Genomic DNA, 19,737 nt, shown 5'->3' with positions numbered 1-19,737 from the left:
CAGTCTACGTAGCTTTTATTTCCTTTTCACATCTAAATGCATTACAAAGAATTCCAATACAAGGTTTACTAGAAGTGGTGGGAGGGGACAACTTTGCCTTCTTCCTGATGTTACCAGAAAGCATCTAGTTGTTTCGCTGTAATCCACTAATATTAAGCAAGAGCCCAGTTGATGTAGAGGTAAGTGTGGGTAGAAGGGAAACATTCTCTAGTCTAGTGATTTGGTCTCAGTCTTTTAGTGAGCCTGTGTCCCTGGACTTGACCTTCTGTGATATAAGAAAGATATTTGGTCTCTGTCCTCAGTTCCTAGCAAAAACCTATTGAAGCCCTTGGAATTCCTTGCATGATATCAGTGATAGAATGTCTTTTGTTTTAATGAGGCAGTTCTTGGCCAGGGCCTAGATCGCTTCACCATGGGGATTGGACACCAGAAACACCAAGCCTTGTTTAGAGACTTGGAACTTACAGCCCCAGCTCCCAGCTTCTGTGGAGAGGAGAAGGGCTGGAGACGGAGTTGACCAGTGGCCAAAGGCCAGTGATTTAATAAATTGTGCCCATGTAATGAAACCACCATTGAAACACTTAAAGACAGAATTCAGAGAGTTTCTGCATTGGTGAACACATCCAGGTGCTGGGAGGGTGGAGTGTCCAGAGAGGATGTGGAATCTCTGCAGCATCCCCACCTCCACTCCCCTCACCCATACCACTGCCCTACTTTGCCCTCTGCATCCCTGCCTTTTGTCTGTTCCTGAGTTGTATCCTTTATAGTACATGAATAATAGTAAATAAATTGGTTTGCTGAGTTCTCAGACATTTCAGTAAAGTACCAAATGTATTGAGGTGTTGAGAGAGTCTGTGAATCTCTATGTGGCTGAGCAGAAATGTTGGTGGCCTGGGCACCCATTTTGTTGTTGGCGTCTAAAGAAGGGGCAGTTTGTGGGACTGAGCTCTTAACCTGTGGAGTCTAATGTGAACTCTGCGTAGTCAGTGTTGGAATTGAATCAAACTGTTGGGCAGCTCTTTGGTGATTTAGAGTTGGAGAAGCGGTATTGGAACAGACACCAAATATTTGGTGTCAGTGGAGGAAAAAACTTTCATCCTCATAATTGACCCACCTTTGAGAGCAAAAAAGGCTAGAAATGCTTCAAGTTGGCTACTTCCGTGCCCCCTTGTCAGTTAGGCTTTGGGAAAATCCCAGTCAGTTATGCTCTTGTGAAATAGATTGTTTTTAGGACATGCCTTACTAAGAACAGAATATTTTGGGTATTTTTTTAAATTGCTATCTTTTTGTCTCTTTCTAGTTGTGGAGACAGTGACTTACCCTGTGACATCAAGTGTCTGATAGAAGAGTTTTTCATTTCAAATTTCTTGGCTTTTTTTCCCTTTTAAACTGGAATCTGGCTTCTGAGCTCCTTGCATGACAGTCCAGACACCAGAAGTCTCTGACTCCCTTTTTATCAGTTTTACTGAGAAAAAATTGGCATATGTGACTATCAATTTAAGATGTACAACATGATGGTTTCATTTACACATATTGTGAAATGATTACCACAGTAGGTCAGTTAACTTCCATCCTCTCATACGGATACAATAAAAAGAAAAGAATAAAGAAAATAAATTCTCTTTTTTGTGTGTGTGAGGAAGATCAGCCCTGAGCTAACAACCATGCCAATCCTTCTCTATTTTGCTGAGGAAGCCTGGCCCTGAGCTAACATCCAGGCCGATCTTCCTCCACTGTTTTTTTTTTTTTTTATGTGGGACACTGCCACAGCATGGCCTGACAAGCAGTGCATCGGTGAGCTCGGGATCCGAACCCGGCCCGTCAGCAACGGAACACTTGCACTTAACCGCTAAGCCACGGGGCCGGCCCCTAAATTCTCTTTTTGTCATGAGAACTCTTAGAATTGACTTATATCAGCTTTCCTATATATCACACAGCAGTGTTAAATACAGTTGTTACGTTGTCCATTACATCCCTAGTATTTATCTATCTTGTATCTGGAAGTTTGTACCTTCTGACCACCTTCTTCCAGTTGCCCCTCTTCCTCCCCCCCCCCACCTCTGGTAACCAGAAGTCTCATTTGTTTTTATATGAGTTTTTTTATTTTTTAGATTCTACATATAAGTGAGATAATAAAGTATTTGTCTTTCTCTGTCTGACTTATTTCACATAGCATAATGTTTTCGAATTTCATCCATGTTTTCACAAATGGTAAGATTTCCTTGTTTTTTATGCCTGAATAATACTCCATTGTATGTATGTGAACATATATATATGTGTATATTTATATATATGTGTATATATATATATACCACAACTATCCATTCATCCATTGGTGGATGTGCATCTTTTCTATGGTAGGTAGGGGACTTGGTTAGTGAGGATGTCATCTTTCATCCTTGTTTTCCCACTATCTGATACATCTTAACATTGTTGGAGGAACTGTCACCAGCAGTTCCCAACGTGGCCTCAGGACAGAACCAAGAACTGGGGCTTCCACTCAAATGGGGAATTGTGGTCTGAACTACCAGCATTTCCCGACATGGAACTAGTGATATCAGACAAATGGGGAACTGACTGGAAACCCCGTTAGACTGGGAGGTTTTGGCAAGACAGTGGAGCTCAGAACAAAGACAGAACTCATCCATGGCCCTCAAAAATGGTGAGAAAGACAGAGAACTCAGATGGGGTCCATGGGTACCTCACCTGTGTTTCTCATTGTCCCTAAATGCTTTCAGAAGTTTGCGTTGGACCCTGTTGCTGCCACCAAATCTGTGACACAACAAAAATTCAGCTGAGTAGATTTTAAAAATCTAATTGGGTTTATTGGGCTATTTGTCGATTGGGCAGAATCTCATCTATCAAGTAGAGAGGAGCTCCAAAGGACCTCAGAAAGGAAAAGGTTTTAAAGGCAGGACAAGGAAGTCATAAACAGAGAAAAGGATTTGGGTAAGATTACTGCACTTTAGGGACAGAAAGATTTTATTAGTTGGATAACCTCTTTTTCCTTTGTGAAATGGAGATGGCTCATGTCGCAGGTTACCTCATTGATGCTGACCAGAAAAAATCCCAGAATGACCAGTTAAGACTACATTCCTGGGGAAGGTTGAAGCTACTGTCAGGTTAGGTATTAAGCCCCGGTTTGATGATGTGGGAGTAGTAAAAGTGACTCTATTTGGGTTCTATATTTTTCTTTTAACAATATAATCAAATGACTACTGTATTTTTAGTGGGAAGTCACATCTGTGTGTGTTAATCCTCTAAACAATTTTTTGAAGTGTGCAATACACTTTTTAAAACCATAAAAAATTAATATTCTCAATTCTGTTTCTCTATAAAATGACAAGTGATCTTACAGCCTGTAGTGACGTTGTATATCAATCTGGAGAGGGACAATGTATTAAATACACTAGGGTGCTATAATAGTATGAGGAGCTCCATTGAACTGCTGCCTAGTGAAAGTGGTGGGAATTATTTTAAAACAACCATGTGAAGCCTCTGGAAATTGTTCTAAAGGCAAACAGCAAATGAGGAACATCTATTGAAGAAAATTAACAGAAATTCTGTGAGAACGGTAGACAGTGGAATTTGAACCATGTCCATTCTCAGCTCAGCAAGCGAACACTCCTCTCCAGAATGTTGCACCCTGAACAAGAAGACACACTTCTCTCTCCCTAAGCTTCCAGAACAGGGGCTTTTCCTTGGATCAGCAGGATTTCAACATTACGCATCCTGCCCTCAGCTACCTATTGCTAAATTTAAGTCCTTCATTGGTTCACATGAACAGTGGGGACACTCTTCTTGTACTCAGCCCCTTCTCATGGTACAGAGGGTCTGCTGTGCTCATGGTTTGCTGAGAATACTGGGCACTGATCACTCTTTCTCCAGCTCATGAGGTGGCTGTAACATGAGACAATCAAGAGGACCTGTGGCTGCTGTCTCTCCACTGCGCTGATCACTCAGCCCCTGAAATGGGATTGTCATCCAGAAAGAGGCTTCCTAATGTCCCCACCACAGCTCCAGAGTCCTGGCACAGAGATTTTACCTGAACATGGGGAAAAGCCAACCATAAAACACAAAGCTGTTAATTCCTTCCCAAAGTAATTAACTTGGCTAGGAAGATATGAAAAGTTCAAGTCAAAAGACATTCTCAAGAAAGTGGAGACAGAGGTGAAAGGCAATTAGTAGATTTGTGTATGTAATGAAGCTACAGCTTAGATTGTAGGGTGACTAGATTTCTGGGAAGAACCAGGGAATTAGACTGATAGGACACTCTCAAGGGTCAGAACAAATATCAAGCAGTGACTTCAGATAGTATTTTACAAAGGAGCCAGAATTGCACTGGAGTATTTGGTAGAGAAAGTTATTCCCTCCAGGACACTGGTGAAAACACTAGAGCAATCAGCCGGCGTTAATCTAGTTTAACAATGGGGTGTGTCCCTGATAGAGGAAGAGAGCCCTACCAATACCACTGACTCTTGACAGTGGACGTACTCAAAGCTATGCCCTATTCTAGGAGCTGTATCAGAGCTTTCACTCTCTGAGGAGGACATAGAATTAAGTAAAATTATCCACCTAGTCATTGAAGAAAAAATATGCTAAAAACTAAAAAAGTACCAGTAGGAAGGGGACCAGTACCCAGACGCTACAAAATGTTACCTAAAATGTCTGGCTTGCATCGAAAATATGAGATATGGAAAGATACACCAAAGTAGGAACTATACACTGAGGCTAAAACAACAATGGACAAAGTTACCAAACTCTTAACAGGAGACCCCAGTAAAATTAACAACGGATGTCTCAGTAGAGAAAAGGGAGGTTAGAAGGCAGAGGGATAACATATTCCTGGGGCACAAAGAAAAAAACATGTCAACAAGGAATCATTCACCAAAACAACCTTGTAAAATATAGAGATGAAATAAAGACTTTGCCACATTAACAAAAACTGAGAAATATGTTAATAGGCAACTGCCTTATGCCATTACTGAGGGAGTTCTTCAGGTTGAAAGCAAGTGACCCAGGTTGAAAGCAAGTGACCCAGGATGGAAATTGATATCAACATAAAGAAACAAAAACTCCAGTATAGGTAATTATGTAAATATGAAAGACAGAGTAAATACCTATTTTCTCCTTTCTCCTCTTAGCTGATATGTATCGTATAAAATACTATGTATTTAATGTGCTGTTGTGCTTATTCCATATAGAAATGTAATATTTGTGTAACTTGTTTCTTTTTTTAATGCTTTTTTATTGTGGTAACATTGGCTAGTAACATATGAATTTCGTGTCTACATCATTATATTTTGATTTCTGTGCAGATTACATCATGTTTACCAACCAAAGACTAATTACAATCCATCACCATACATATGTGCCTAATTAACCCTTTCACCCTCATCACCTCCCCCTTCCCCTCTGGTAACCACCAATCCAATCTCTGTCTCTATATGTTTGTTGTTTTTATCTTCTATTTGAGGGAGATCATATGGTATGTGACCTTCTCCCTCTGACTTACTTTGCTTAGCATAATACTCAAGGTGCATCCATGCTGCCACAAATGGCCAGATTCTATCCATTTTTATGGCTGGATAGTATTCCATTGTGTATATATGTATTCCATTGTGTATATATACCACATCTTTATCTATTCATCCCTTGATGGACACCTAGGTTGCTTCCAAATCTTGGCTATTGTGAATAATGCTGCAACGAGCATAGGGGTGCATATATCATGACACATTCATGTTTTCCTGTTCTTTGGATAAACACCCAGCAGTGGAATAGCTGGATCGTATGGTAGTTCTATCCTTAATTTTTTGAGGAATCTCCATACTATTTTCCATAGTGGCTGCACCAGTTTGCACTCCCAACTGCAGTGTATGAGAGATCTCTTTTCTCCACATCCTCTCCAACACTTATTTCCTGTCTTGTTAATTATAGCCATTCTGATGGGCATGGGTTGATATCTCATTGTAGTTTTGATTTGCATTTCCCTGATTGTTAGTGACATTGAACATCTTTTCATGTGCCTGTTGGCCATCTGTATACCTTCTTTGGAGAAATGTCTAGTTCAGGTCTTTTGCCCATTTTTAAATTGGATTGTTAGTTTTTTGTTGTTGAGACGCATGAGTTCTTTATATATTTTGGATATTAACCACTTATCAGATTGTTAGGTTATCTTTTCGTTTTGTTGATGATTTCCTTTGCTGTGCAGAAGCTTTTGAGGTTGATATAGTCCCATTTGTTTACTTTTTCTATTGTTTCCCTGCTGGGTCAGACATGGTACTTGAAAATACACTGCTAAGACCGATGTTGATGAGCATACTGCCAATGTTTTCTTTTAGAAGTTTCATGGTTTCAGATCCTACATTCAAGTCTTTAATCCATTTTGAGTTAATTTTTCTGTACGGTCTAAGATAATGGTCTACTTTCATTCTTTCGCATGTGGCTGTCCAGTTTTCCCAGCAGCATTTATTGAAGAGACTTTCCTTTCTCTATTGTATGTTCTTGGCTCCCTTGTCAAAAATTAGCTGTCCATAGCTGTGTGGGTTTATTTCTGGGCTCTCAATTTTGTTCCATTGCTCTGTGTGTCTGTTTTTGTGGCAGTACCATGCTGTTTTGATTACTATAGCTTTGTAGCATATTTTGAAATCAGGGAGTGTGATACCTCCAGCTTTGTTCTTTTTACTGAGGATTATTTTCTCTATTCAGCTTCTTCTGTTGTTCCATATAAATTTTAGAATTCTTTGTTCTGTTTCTGTGAAAAATGTCATTGGAACTTTGATAGGGATTGCATTGAATCTGTAGATTGCTTTAAGAAGTATGGACATTTTAACTGTTAATTCTTCCAATCCATGAGCACGGAATAGCTTTCCAATTCTTTGTGTATTTTTCCATTTCTGTCAACAGTGTTTTATAGTTTTCAGTGTACAGGTCTTTCACCTCTTTGGTTAAGTTTATTTCTAGGTATTTTATTCTTTTTGTCACAATTGTAAATGGAATTGTATTCTTAATTTCTCTTTCCGCTACTTTGTTGTTAGTGTATACAAATGCAACTGATTTTTGTATGTTGATTTTGTGTCCTGCAACTCGACTATATTCATTAATTATTTCTAATTTTTTCTTGGTGGATTCTTTAGGATTTTCTATGTATAAAATCATGTCATCTGGAAATAGTGATAGTTTCATTTCTTCCTTTCCAATTTGGATCCCTTTTATTTCTTTTTTTGCCTGATTGCTCTCACTAGGACTCCCAGTACTGTGTTAAGTAAGAGTGGCAACAGTGGGCATCCTTGTCTGGTTCCTGTTATTAGAGGGATAGCTTTCAGTTTTTCTCCATTGCTTATGATATCAGCTGTGGGTTTTTGTTATGTTGAGGTATATTCCTTCCATACCCATTTTATTCAGAGTTTTTATCATAAATGGATTCTGTATGTTGTCAAATGCTTTCTCTGCATCTACTAAGATGATCATGTGGGTTTTATTCTTTTTGTGAATGTGGTGTATCACAGTGATTGATTTGCAGATGTTGAACCATCCCTGCATCCCTGGAATAAATCCCACTAGATCATGGTGTATGACCTTTTTAATGTGTTGTTGTATTCCATTTGTTAGTATTTTGGTGAGGATTTTTTCATCAGTGTTCATCAGTGATATTGGCCTGTCATTTTCTTTGTGTTGTCCCTGTGTGGCTTTGGTATCAGGGTAATGTTGGCCTCATAGAATGAGTTAGGAAGCTTCCCCTCCTTCAGTTTTTTTGGAAGCCTTTGAGAAGGAAAGGCATTAAGTCTTTGAATGTTTGGTAGAATTTACCAGAGAAGCTGTCTGGTCGTGGAGTTTTATTTTGGGGGAGGTTTTTGATTACTGTTTTGATCTGCTTACTCATGATTGGTCTATTCCGATTTTCTATTTCTTCTTGATTCAGTTTTGGGAGGTTGTATGATTCTAAAAATTTATCCATTTGTTCTAGATTATCCTATTGTTAGCGTATAGCTTTTCAGAGCATTCTGTTATGATCTTTTGTATTTCTGAGGTGTCCATTGTAATTTTTCCTCTTTTATTTTTGATTTTATTTGAGCCTTCTCTCTTTTTTTCTTGGTGAGTCTAGCTAAAGGCTTGTCAATTTTGTTTATCTTTCCAAAGAATCAGCTCTTGGTTTCATTGATTTTTTTTTTTCTATTGTTTTTTTAATTCCTGATTTCATTTATTTCTGCTCTGATTTTTATTATTTCCTTCCTTCTGATTTTGTGCTTTGTTCTTTTTCTGGTTCCTTCAGGTGCACTGTTAGATTGTTTGAGAGTTTTCCTATTTGTGGAGGTAGGCCAGAACTTTATTGCTATAAACTGTTGCTGTAAACTTCCCTCTTAGAACCACTTTTGCTGTGTCCCATAAGTTTTGACATGTAGTATTTTCATTTTCATTTGTCTCCAGCTATTTTTTGATTTCTCCTTTGATTTCTTCATTGACCCACTCGTTCAGTAGCATTTTGATTAATCTCCATATATTTGTGGCTTTTCCAATTTTCTTCTTGTAGTTGATTTGTAGTTTCATACTGTTGTCAGAAAAGGTACTTGGTATTTATTTCATTCTTAAATTTATTGAGAATTGTTTTGTGGCCTAATATGTGATCTATCCTGGAGAATGTTCCATGTGCATTTGAAAAGCATGTGTATTCTGTGGTTTTTGGATGGAATGTTCTATATCTATGTCTACTAAGTCTTTCTGGTCTAATGTGTCATTTAAGGCCAGTGTTTCCTTATTGATCTTCTGTTTGGATGATCTACCCGTTGGTGTAAGTGGAGTGCTCAAGTCCCCTACTGTTGTTGTGTTACTGTCTATTTGTCCTTTTATGTCTGTTAACAATTTATATATTTAGGTGTTCGTTTGTTGGCTGCATAGATATTTATAAGTGTTATATTCTCTTGTTGGATTGTTCCCTTGATCGTTAGGTAGTGCCCTTCTTTGTCTCGTTGCAGTTTTTATAAAAGCAGATGTTAATTAAAAATCATGATCAACCATAGGAAGATGTGTGTATATAAATTTCTCTCCTTATGTTAAATTAATAGCACATGGGAAAGTTAAAACAGTTCCTGAGAGGAAACTAACTCTAAGAAGACTCCCTGCCTGCACGTCCTGCCGCACTCCTCTGCTCTCACTCCAACCCCCCTCAAATGACCAGTTTTGATTCCTGCTTCATCATCCTGTTAGTATTTATTTGTATAAAAACAAACCAGTGCAAATGCTTATTTTTCTCATCTGTGTTTGTTCTTGTACTGAGTGCCCAGGGTCTACATATTTGATGTTTGGCTTCTGAAAACTTAAGCCTCACCCCTCCCTTTCCCCTAGGCCTTCTTATCTGGACAGGCTGATGAGAAAGCCTGGAGGCTCCTGCACTGTGAGCTGCTGCTTGCTGGGCAGCTCCTCCTGTGTGCTGTGGTGCCCTGTGTGCATTGTTGACCCACCACGCCTGGTTCTGTTATGTACAGAGGACTCTGAATTGGCAGTTTCAGTTCCCTTGGGAGCAGGAGTCTGGGGATGGGGCCCTCCTTAATGAGGTCCTGGGTTATGTCTTTGGTAGAAAATATCTGTATATTTAGAGTGAAGATCAGATTGAGGCTGGGGTCACCTCAACATTAGGGGAAGTCTGGGGATTCAGGGATGATTATACCTGTCTGTGAATGAGCTGAGCTCATCAGATGGTCACTGGTTATAGAGCAATTACTTCAGAGAGAAAGAAGAGACTGCAACATACGGCCAGTAGGTATCAAGATTCCAGAGGGCTCACCAGGACCCCTAAGTAACTGCTGCTGCTGCCCCTGTGTCTATTGCAGCAAAGATCCTGACCCTCTGGGTTATAGTGGACAAGACCCACAGTCTGAGTTTGGCCCAACAAAGGGGTTAGTTCAAACCCGGCTTAAGCCTTTGTTCCTTAAACTCCATAAAGCAACCAGTTGTCGTGGAGGAGGCCACTAACCCTGATGGCAGTGATTTGAGGCTCTCAGGAGGAGGACCTTAAGTTGTCCATAGGCCTCTGATGCAAGAAACTGCTCTAGTCCCTACACTAGATGCCATTAGCGTGGCTGTTGTCACCAGGTACTGAGATCTCTTGAAAATAGAGGCTCTCACAAGTACTGAGCATGTGACCCTCTACCAAGGCGCCTGTTATGCTTTTGGCCCTGGAAACAGCACCCTGCCAGCTGAGCCCAGCTACTGACACCTGCTTGTGATATGAGGGAGCCTGACCTTGGGCCTCCAGCTTGTGTTATCTGTGGGAGGGGCAGGGCCTTGTCTTCTTCAGTCCCTTGAAAGATGCTATGGTGATGGAGGAGGTCACCCTTCTCGCAGATATGTTGGTTCCCTGAGTAGTTCCTTAGGGTTAACTGAATACACACCACTGGGGAGTGCATAGACTTTAAGGACAACAATACACATTCATACATGATGAGCCTCAGTGGAGAGTTGGACATCCCTGATGAAGAACCTAACCCAAGTGTCACCAGACGTAACCAAATGTCAGGCAGTCATTTTACTACTGCCGAAGAATTGGCCTCGTCTGCATATGTTCACAAACTCTAGGATGATTGCCTCAGAGATCCTGCTTTTTGGTAAAACAACTCTGACTCAGAGATACCCAAAATAGAAATCAAGGTAACACTTGTGTGTGTATTACTAGGTGTGCAATACAAGGACTTACTAGGAGATTCATTATCCACCTTGGAGTTCTGACACTACTGAGTAACCATGGCACTTACCAGAGTACAGAGTACCAGATGTTCGATGGACCTTTCACCTCCCTTATGGGTCTCAGGCTCATAGAGCACCATACTGGCTTATTGAATGAATTAAGTTGAAATCAGTTGAATGAAAGATGTCTTGTTTCCTCATCAGGGGTGAATTGTAATGAGTCTGTATTCACGTTTTTTTCTGGAAGAATTCTTTTTTTAGAACAGTTTTAAGTTTACAGAAAAATTGATCAGAATTTACAGAGATCACACATAACCCTTCTCTCTGCATCCATACAGTTTGCACTCTTTTACACGTTTTGTATTACTGTGGTCCCTTTGTTTCAATTTCCAAACCCCTGTAGATACATTACAGTGTTCAGTGTACATTAGCATTGACTCTTTGTGTTGTACAATGTATGGGTTTTGGCAAATGTATAATGACATGGATCCCTCGTTTCTGTATCATAGAGTGTGGTTTCACTTTCCTAACAATCCTCTGTGCTCCACCTATTGATTCATCCCTCCCTCCAGCCCCCGAATCCTTCAGAACCAAAGATCTTTCTACTGGCTCATACATTTGTTTTCTGCAGAATGTCATGTACTTGGAATCATAAACTACATGGCCTTCTCACATTGTCTTCTTTCTCTTAGCAATATAACTTGAAGGTTCCTCCATGTGTTTTCATGGGCTGATACTTCATTTCCTTTATCACTGAACAGTATGTTATTGTATGGATTCCCCACTGCTTGTTTTTGTGTATTCAACTCTTGAAGGACATCTTGCTTAAAACTCTTATCTCTTGCCAGTTATGAAAACCGCCTATAAACATTTATGTGTAGGTTTTGTGTGAACATAAGGTTTCAATTCATTTGGAAAAATACCCAGGGTGTGATTGCTGGATCTCACTCTATGTAGTAACAATATATTTTGTTTTGAAAGAAAGTTCCTGTCTTCTGTTTTAGGCATACCAAATGTCATTTTCACCAGCAATGAATGAGGATTACCTATAGCTTTGCATCTTCCCCCATATTTGGTGTTCTGAGTGTGTTGAGTTTTACTCATTAAATAAGTGATTGATGATACATCTTTGTTGTTTTATTTGCAATTTCCTAAATGGTATTTGATGTGGAGTTTCTTGTCATATTGCTTATTTCTTATCTATGTGTCTTCTTCAGTGAGCTGTCTGTTCAGATTTTTTACCCATTCTTTTTAGTTGGGTTTTCCTGCCTTATGTCTGTTGAGTTTTAAGAGTTCTTTGGATATTTCGGATATCAGTCATTTATCCAGTAAGTGTTTCACAAAGATTCTCTTACTCTGAATTGTGTTTTTATTCTTTTAACACTGTCTTTCTCAGAGCAGGAGTTTTTCATGTTAAGGAAGTAAACTTTTTGTTTTTTTCTTTTGTGAACTTTGCTTTTTGGTTTTCTATCTAAAAATTCACCTTGAAATTCAAGGTCATCTAGATTTTCTCCTGTGTTATCCTCTAAGAGTTTATTCCTTTGGCATTTTACATTTACATCTGAAATGTGTTTTGGTTTAATTTCCGTAAAAAGTGTAAGGCCCCGTGTTTGAATTTTTGTGTGTGTGTTTGCATGTGGATATCCGTTGCTTCCACCGATGTTTTTGAAAAGACTTTCTTTTTCATTTGAATTGCCTTTCCTTTTTTGTCAAAGATCAGTTGACTATACTTGTGTGGGTCTATATGGAAAGGAATTGATTCACGTCTCCTTCAACCTTGCTATACTCTCTTATTAATTCCAAAAGTGATTTCTGGTGTTGTGAATTCTTTCAGATGTTTCACAGAGAAAATCATGCCATATGGAATAAACGTTATAAGTTTCACTACAGTATTCATAAAGACGTTCTTTCTTAAGAAGCCTAAGTTCCCCTTGATTACTAGTTTATTATCATAAATGGATGTTGGATTTTGTCAAATCCTTTTTTTATTTCATTTCCTTTCTGATATTAGTAATTTCTGTCTTCCCTCTTTTCTTTGATATCTCGATTAGATGTTTATCAATTTTATTAGTCTTGTCAAAGAACCAGTTTTTTTGTTTTAATTTTCTTCCATTGATTTCCACAATGCCATTGATGTCTTTTCTAATTTTTATTAGTTGTTTTATTGTTCGTTCTTTGAGTTTAATTTGCTCTTCTTTTTATTTTACCTTAGGATAGATGCTTATATTATTTATTAGAAAGCGTTGTTTTTTCTAGCGTATTTGTTCCATGGCATAAATTTCCCTCCAGCACTGCTTTTGTTGCTTTCAAGAACCTTGGTATGTTGAGTTTTAATTTCATTTAGTTCAAAATAAGTTTTTATGTCTCTTGACTTCTTCTTTGATCCTATGTATTATTTAGAAGTGTGTTGTTGAATCTCCACATAATTGAGGTTTCCCAACTATCTTGCTGTTATTGACTTCTAAATGAATGCGTAGGTGGTGTGAGAGAATATTTTGTATGATTCCTATTGTTTTTATTGAGGTCATAAGTTTATAACATTGTGAACTTTAAGTTGTATATTATTTTTCGTCAGTCACCATATAAATGTGTCCCTTCACCCTTTATGTCCACCCCCTAAACCCTCTCCTCCTCGTAACCAGCAAACTGTTCTCTCTGCCCGTATGTTAGTTTATCTTCCACATGTGAGTGAAATCATGTGGTGTTTATCTTTCTCTGTTTGGCTAATTTCACTTAACGTAATACCCTCCAGGTCCATCCACGTTGTTGGAAATGGAGTGATTTTGTCTTTTTTTAAAAAATGTTTTATTGATGTCATAATAGTTTATAACTGTGAGATTCCAGTTGTACATTGTTACGTCAGTCACCATATAAAAGCACCCCTTGTGCCCACCCCCCAACTCCCTTCCCCCTGGTAACCATCAAACTGTTTTCTGTCCATGTGTTAGTTTATATTCCACATATGAGAGAGGTCATGAGTGTTTGTCTTTCTCTGTCTGGCTTATTTCACTTAACATAGTACCCACCAGGTCCATCCATGTTGTTGCAAATGGGACAATTTCGTCTTTTTTTATGACTGAGTAGTATTACATTGTATAGATATACCACATTTTCTTGATCCAGTCATCAGTGGAGGGACACTTGGCTTGCTTCCATTGACATGGCTATAGTGAATAATGCTGTGACGAACATAGGGGTGCATACGCCTCTTTGAATTGTTGATTTCAGGTTTGTTGGGTAGGTGCCCAGTAGTGGGATAGCTGGATCATAAGGTATTTCTATTTTTAATTTTTTGAGGAATCTTCATACTGTTTTCCATAGAGGCTGCACCAGTTTGCATTCCCACCAGCAGTGGATTAGGGTTCCCATTTGTCCATGGCCTCTCCAGCATTTGTTGCTTTCTGTCTTGGTGATTATAGCCGTTCTAACGGGTATAAGATGATATCTTAGTGTAGTTTTGATTTGCATTTCCCTGATGATTAGTGATGTTGAGCATCTTTTCATGTGCCTATTGGCCACCTGTATATCTTCTTTGGAGAAGTGTCTGTTCATTTCCTCTGCCCATTTTTTGGTTTGGTTGTTTGTTTTCTTGTTCAGTTGCATGAGTTTATTACATATTATGGAGATTAATCCCTTGTCAAATATATGGTTTTGATCCTGGTTTCATTTGCCTTGTAGAAGCTCTTTAATCTTATGAAGTCTCACTTGTTTATTTTTTCTTTTGTTTCCCTTGTCAGAGTAGACATGGAATTTGAAAAGATCCCTTTATGGCTGATGGTGAGTAGTGTACTACCTATATTTTCCTCCAGGAGTTTTATAGTTTCAGGTGTCACCTTCAGGTCATTGATCCATTTTGAGTTAATTCTTGTGTATGGTGAAAGAAGATGGTCTACTTTCGTGCTTTTGCAAGTGACTGTCCAGTTTTCCCAGCACCATTTATTGAAGAGACTTTCCTTTCTCTGTTGTATGTTCTTAGCTCTTTTGTCAAAGATTAGCTGCCTGTAGATGTGAGGTTTTATTCCTGGGCTTTCCATTCTGTTCCATTGATCTGTGTGTCTGTTTTTGTACCAGTACCATGCTGTTTTAATTATTATCACTTTGTAGTATGTTTTGAAGTCAGAAATTGTGATGCCTCTTGCTTTGTTCTTTTTCCTGAAGATTTTTTTTAGCTATTTTGGGTCTTTTGTTGGCTCGTGAATTTTTGTATTCTTTGTTCTGTTTGCATGAAGAATGTCCTTGGGATTCTGATTAGGATTGCATTGAATCTGTAGATTCCTTTAGGTAGTATGGACATTTTGACTATGTTTATTCTTCCAATCCAAATGCATGGAATATTTTTCCATTTCTTTGTCATCATTGATTTCACTCAATAATGTCTTTTTTTTTTTTTTACTTTTTTGATTTAATTTTATTTTTTTCCCCCAAAGCCTCAGTAAATAGTTGTGTGTAAATAGCTGCACATCCTTCTAGTTGCTGTATGTGGGATGCGGCTCAGCATGGCCAGAGAAGTGGTGCGTCAGTGCGCGCCCGGGATCCAAACCCGGGCCGCCAGCAGCAGAGCACGCGCACTTAACTGCTAAGCCACGGGGCAGGCCCTCACTCAATAATGGCTTTTACTTTTGATTGTATAGGTCTTTCATTTCCTTGGTGAAATGTAATCCTAGATATTTTATTCTTTTCCTTGCAATTGTAAATGGGATTGTCTTCTTGAGTTCTCTTTCTGTTTGTTCATTGTTGGTATACAGAAATGCAACTGATTTCTGTAAGTTAATTTTGTACCCTGCAACTTTGCTGTAGTTGTTTATTTCTAATAGTTTCCAGTGGATTCTTTAGAGTTTTCTATATGTAAGATCATGTCATCTGAAAACAGTGAGTTTCACTTGTTCATTGCCTATTTGGATTCCCTTTATTCCTTTTTGTTGCCTAATTGCTCTGGCCAGAACCTCCAGTACTGTGTTGAATAAGAATGGCAAGAGTGGGCACCCTTGTCTTGTTCTGTTTTCAGAGGGATGGCTTTCAGTTTTTCTCCATTGAGTGTGATGTTGGCTGTGGGTTTGTCATATGGCCTTTGTTATGTTAAGGTACTTTCCTTCTATACCCATTTTGTTGAGAGTTTTTATCATAAATGGATGTTGGATCTTGTCAGATGTCTTCTCTGCATCTTTTGAGATGACCATGTGGTTTTTATTCTTCGTTTTGTTGATGTGGTGTATCACATTGATTTGCAAATGTTGAACCATCCCTGTGTCTGTGATATAAATCCCACTTGATCATGATGTATGATCTTTTTGATGTATTGCTTTATTCAATTGGCCAATATATATATATATATTTTTTTGTGAGGATGATCGTCCCTGAGCTAACATCTGCCAATCCTCCTCCTTTTGCTGAAGAAGACTGGTCCTGGGCTAACATCCATGCCCATCTTCCTCCACTTTATATGGGACGCTGCCACAGCATGGCTTGACAAGTGGTGCGTCAGTGCGTGCCCGGGATCCGAACCAGCGAACCCCGGGCCACCGCAGTGGAGTGTGCACACCTAACCGCTTGCACCACCCGGCTGGCCCTGGTTTGCCAATATTTTGTTGAGGATTTTTGCTTCTATCTTCATCAGGGAGATTGGTCTGTAGTTTTCCTTCTTATTATTGTCTTTGTCTGGCTTTGGTTTCAAGGTGATGTTGGCCTTGTAGAATGTGTTGGGAAGTGTTCCATCTTTCTATATTCTTTGGGATAGTTTGAGAAGGATGGGTATTAGATCTTCTTGGAACGTTTGCTAAAATTCTCCAGAGAACCCATCTGCCCCTGGACTTTTATTTTTTGGGAGGTTTTTGATTACTGTTTCAATCTCTACTTGTGATTGGTCTATTCAGATTCTCTGTTTCTTTTTTTTTTTTTTTTTTTGCTTCAAAGATTTTATTTATTTATTCCCCCCGCCCCCAAAGCCCCAGTAGATAGTTGTATGTCATAGCTGCACATCCTTCCAGTTGCTGTATGTGGGACACGGCCTCAGCATGGCCGGAGAAGCGGTGCGTCAGTGTGCACCCCGGCTCCGAACCCCGGGCCGCCAGCAGCGGAGCGCGCGCACTTAACCGCTAAGCCACGGGGCCGGCCCTCTCTGTTTCTTCTTGATAAAGTTTTGGGAGGTTGTATGAGTCTAGGAATTTATCCATTTCTTCTAGATTGTCCGATTTGTTGGCATATAGGTTTTCATAGTATTATCTTATTATAATCTTTTGTGTTTCTGGTGTATCAGTTGTAATTTCTCCTTTTTCATTTCTAGTTTTATTTATTTGAGCCTTCTCTCTTTTGTTGGTGAGTCTGGCTAAGAGTTTGTCAATTTTATTTATCTTCTCCAAGAACCAGCTCTTTGTTTCATTGATCGTTTCTACTGTTTTTTGGGATTCAATTTCATTCATTTCTGCTCTAATTTTTATTATTTCCCTCCTCCTGACTTTGGGCTTTGTTTGTTCTTTTTCTAATTCTGTTAGGTGTGGTTTAAGATTGGTTAGTTGAGATTTTTCTTGTTTGTTAACATGGGCCTGTATTGCTATGAGTTCCCCTTTGGACAGCTTTAGCTGCAACCTATATAAATTGGTATGGTGTATATTCATTTTCATTTGTCTCCAGATATTTTTTGATTTCTCTCTTAATTTCATCCATGATCCATTTGTTGTTCAGTAGCATGTTGTTTAGTCTCCACATCTTTGTCATGTTCCCAGGTTTTTCTTGTAGTTGATTTCCAAGTTCATTGCATAAAGTCCATCTCGTCTAGGTTTTTGTTTATGTCCACTATTTCCTGATTGACTTTCTGTCTGGATGATTTATCCATTGATGTAAGCTGGGTGTTAAGATCCCCCACTATTATTGTGTTGTTGTTTATATTGCCTGTTAAGTTTCTTACTAGTTGCTTTATGTACTTTGCTGCTCCTGTGTTGGGTGCATATATATTTATAAGCGATATGTCTTCTTGGTGGAGTGTCCCTTTTATCGTTCTATATTGCTGCTCTTTGTCTCTCGTTAGCTGTTTTATCTTGAAGTCTACTTTGATGTAAGTATGGCAGTACTTGCTTTCTTTTGTTTGTAATTAGCTTGGAGTATTGTCTTCCATCCTTTCACTCTGAGTCTGTGTTTGTTTTTAAAGCTGAGGTGTGTTTCCTGGAGGCAGCATATTGTCACATCTTGTTTTCTAATCTATCCTGCCACTCTGTTTTTTTTGATTGGAGAATTCAACCCATTTATATTTAGAGTGATTATTGATATATGAGGCCTTAATGTTGCTATTTTAATGCTCATTTTCCAGTTCTTTTGCATTTGCTTTGCTTCTTGTCCCGTGTGTTGGAGACTACCAATTCAGTTTCATAGTTGTGTATGATGGTTTTCTTAACTTTCTCTTTATTTATTGTGTGTCTCTCTTCTCTTTATTAGTGATTATCATCAGGTTTGTATAAAAATCTCGTAGGGCCGGCCCCATGGCTTAGCAGTTAAGTGCGCGTGCTCTGCTACTGGTGGCCCGGGTTCGGATCCTGGGTGCGCACCGACGCACCGCGTCTATGGCCGTGCTGAGGCTGTGTGACATACAACTATCTCCTGGGGCTTTGCGGAAAAAGAGGGGGAGGATTGGCAATTGATGTTAGCTCAGAGCCAGTCTTCCTCAGCAAAAAGAGGAGGATTAGCATGGATGTTAGTTCAGGGCTGGTCTTCCTCTCCAAAAAAAAAAAAAAATCTTGTAGATGGATAGTCCATTTTCTGATGGCCTTTTATTTCCTTAGACTAAGTTAATTCCATCCCTTTCCTCTTCCGCTTTTAAGTTATTATTGTCACAATTTATTCCACCTTGTGTTGTGAATTTGTGTTTAAAGTGATGAGGTTAACTTTATTTTTGTTTTCCTTCCCTTAATCTTTAATGTTACAATTCTTTGCTAACCTATTCTGATGGAAAGTTGCAATTTTTCTGATTTTGTCTACCTTTTTTCTCCTTGCTTAAAGGTTTGTATCCCCTTTCTCTCTTTTTTTCAGGCATCAGGGACTTCTTGAGCATTTCTTGTAGTTGGGTTCTTGTGGCTATGAACTCCCTTACCTTTGGTTTATCTGGGATTGTTATTTTTTCTCCATCATATCTGAAAGATATTTTCACTTGATAGAGTATTCTTAGCTGAAAGTTTTTGTCTTTCAGAATTTTGAAAATATCACTCCACTCTCTTCTAGCTTGGAGAGTTTCTGCCAAGAAATTGGCTGAGAGCATGATTTGGATTTCTTTGTACATTAATTTTTTTTGTCTTGCTGTTCTTAACATGTCTTCTTTGTCATTGATTTTTGCCACCTTTACTACTGTATGCCTTGGAGAGGGTTTTGTTGTATGTTGATGTATTTAGGAGATCTATTGACTTCATTCACTTGTATTTCTAGCTCCTTCCCCAGGTTTGGGAAGTTCTCAGCTATTATTTCTTTCAACAAGGTCACTGCTTGTTTTTCCCTCTCTTCTCCCTCTGGAATACTTATCCTTAAGTTACATGTCCTAATTGGGTCAGATAGTTCTTGGCGAATGTCTTCATTTCTTTTTAGTCTTACTTCTCTCTCCTCCTCCATCTGGAGCATTTCTGCATTACTATCCTCAGTAATGCTAATTCTTTCTTCCATATTGTCGACAGCTCTGTTCTTTAAAGAGTCCCAATTTTTCTTTATCTCCTCCACTGTGTTTTTTATCTCCAACGTTTCTTTTTTTTTAATTTTATTTATGTATTTATTTTCCCCCCAAAGCCCCAGTAGATAGTTGTATGTCATAGCAGCACATCCGTTTAGTTGCTGTATGTGGGACGCGGCCTCAGTATGGCAGGACAAGTGGTGCGTCAGTGCGCGCCCGGAATCCGAACCCCGGCCACCAGCAGTGGAGCACGCACACTTAACCGCTAAGCCACGAGGCCAGCCCATCTCCAACGTTTCTGATTATTTTTTATTGATAGTTTCAGTCTCTTTTGTGAAGAAGTTCCTGATTTCATTGAATTGTCTATCCGTGTTCAGTGAGCTTTTTATGATAGTGTTTTGAATTCTCTGTCA

The 19,737-nt window shown here is 38.9% G+C and overlaps 1 protein-coding gene across 2 annotated transcripts in view; it reads left to right on the top strand.

The window, feature by feature from the left end:
* Positions 1–19,737, top strand: part of LOC101402076 (uncharacterized) — a 43,150-nt gene that overhangs the window by 10,257 nt on the left and 13,156 nt on the right. Inside the window, exon 2 of one of the 2 annotated variants that reach the window (XM_087425964.1) lies at positions 14,421–14,460. The exons of the other annotated variant lie outside the window; for it this stretch is intronic. Within the exon in view, the coding sequence (XP_087282090.1) occupies positions 14,428–14,460 (33 nt within the window). The 5' untranslated portion in view covers positions 14,421–14,427. The remainder of the gene's footprint in view (positions 1–14,420; positions 14,461–19,737) is intronic. 2 annotated transcript variants of the gene reach the window in all.

Source organism: Ceratotherium simum, chromosome 39 (assembly GCF_057802395.1).
Source record: "Ceratotherium simum simum isolate JZ-2026a chromosome 39, ASM5780239v1, whole genome shotgun sequence".
Classification (NCBI taxonomy): Eukaryota; Metazoa; Chordata; class Mammalia; order Perissodactyla; family Rhinocerotidae; genus Ceratotherium; species Ceratotherium simum.
The sequence above is the reverse complement of the archived record's forward strand: the minus strand, read 5'-3'. Positions and strand labels throughout refer to the sequence as shown.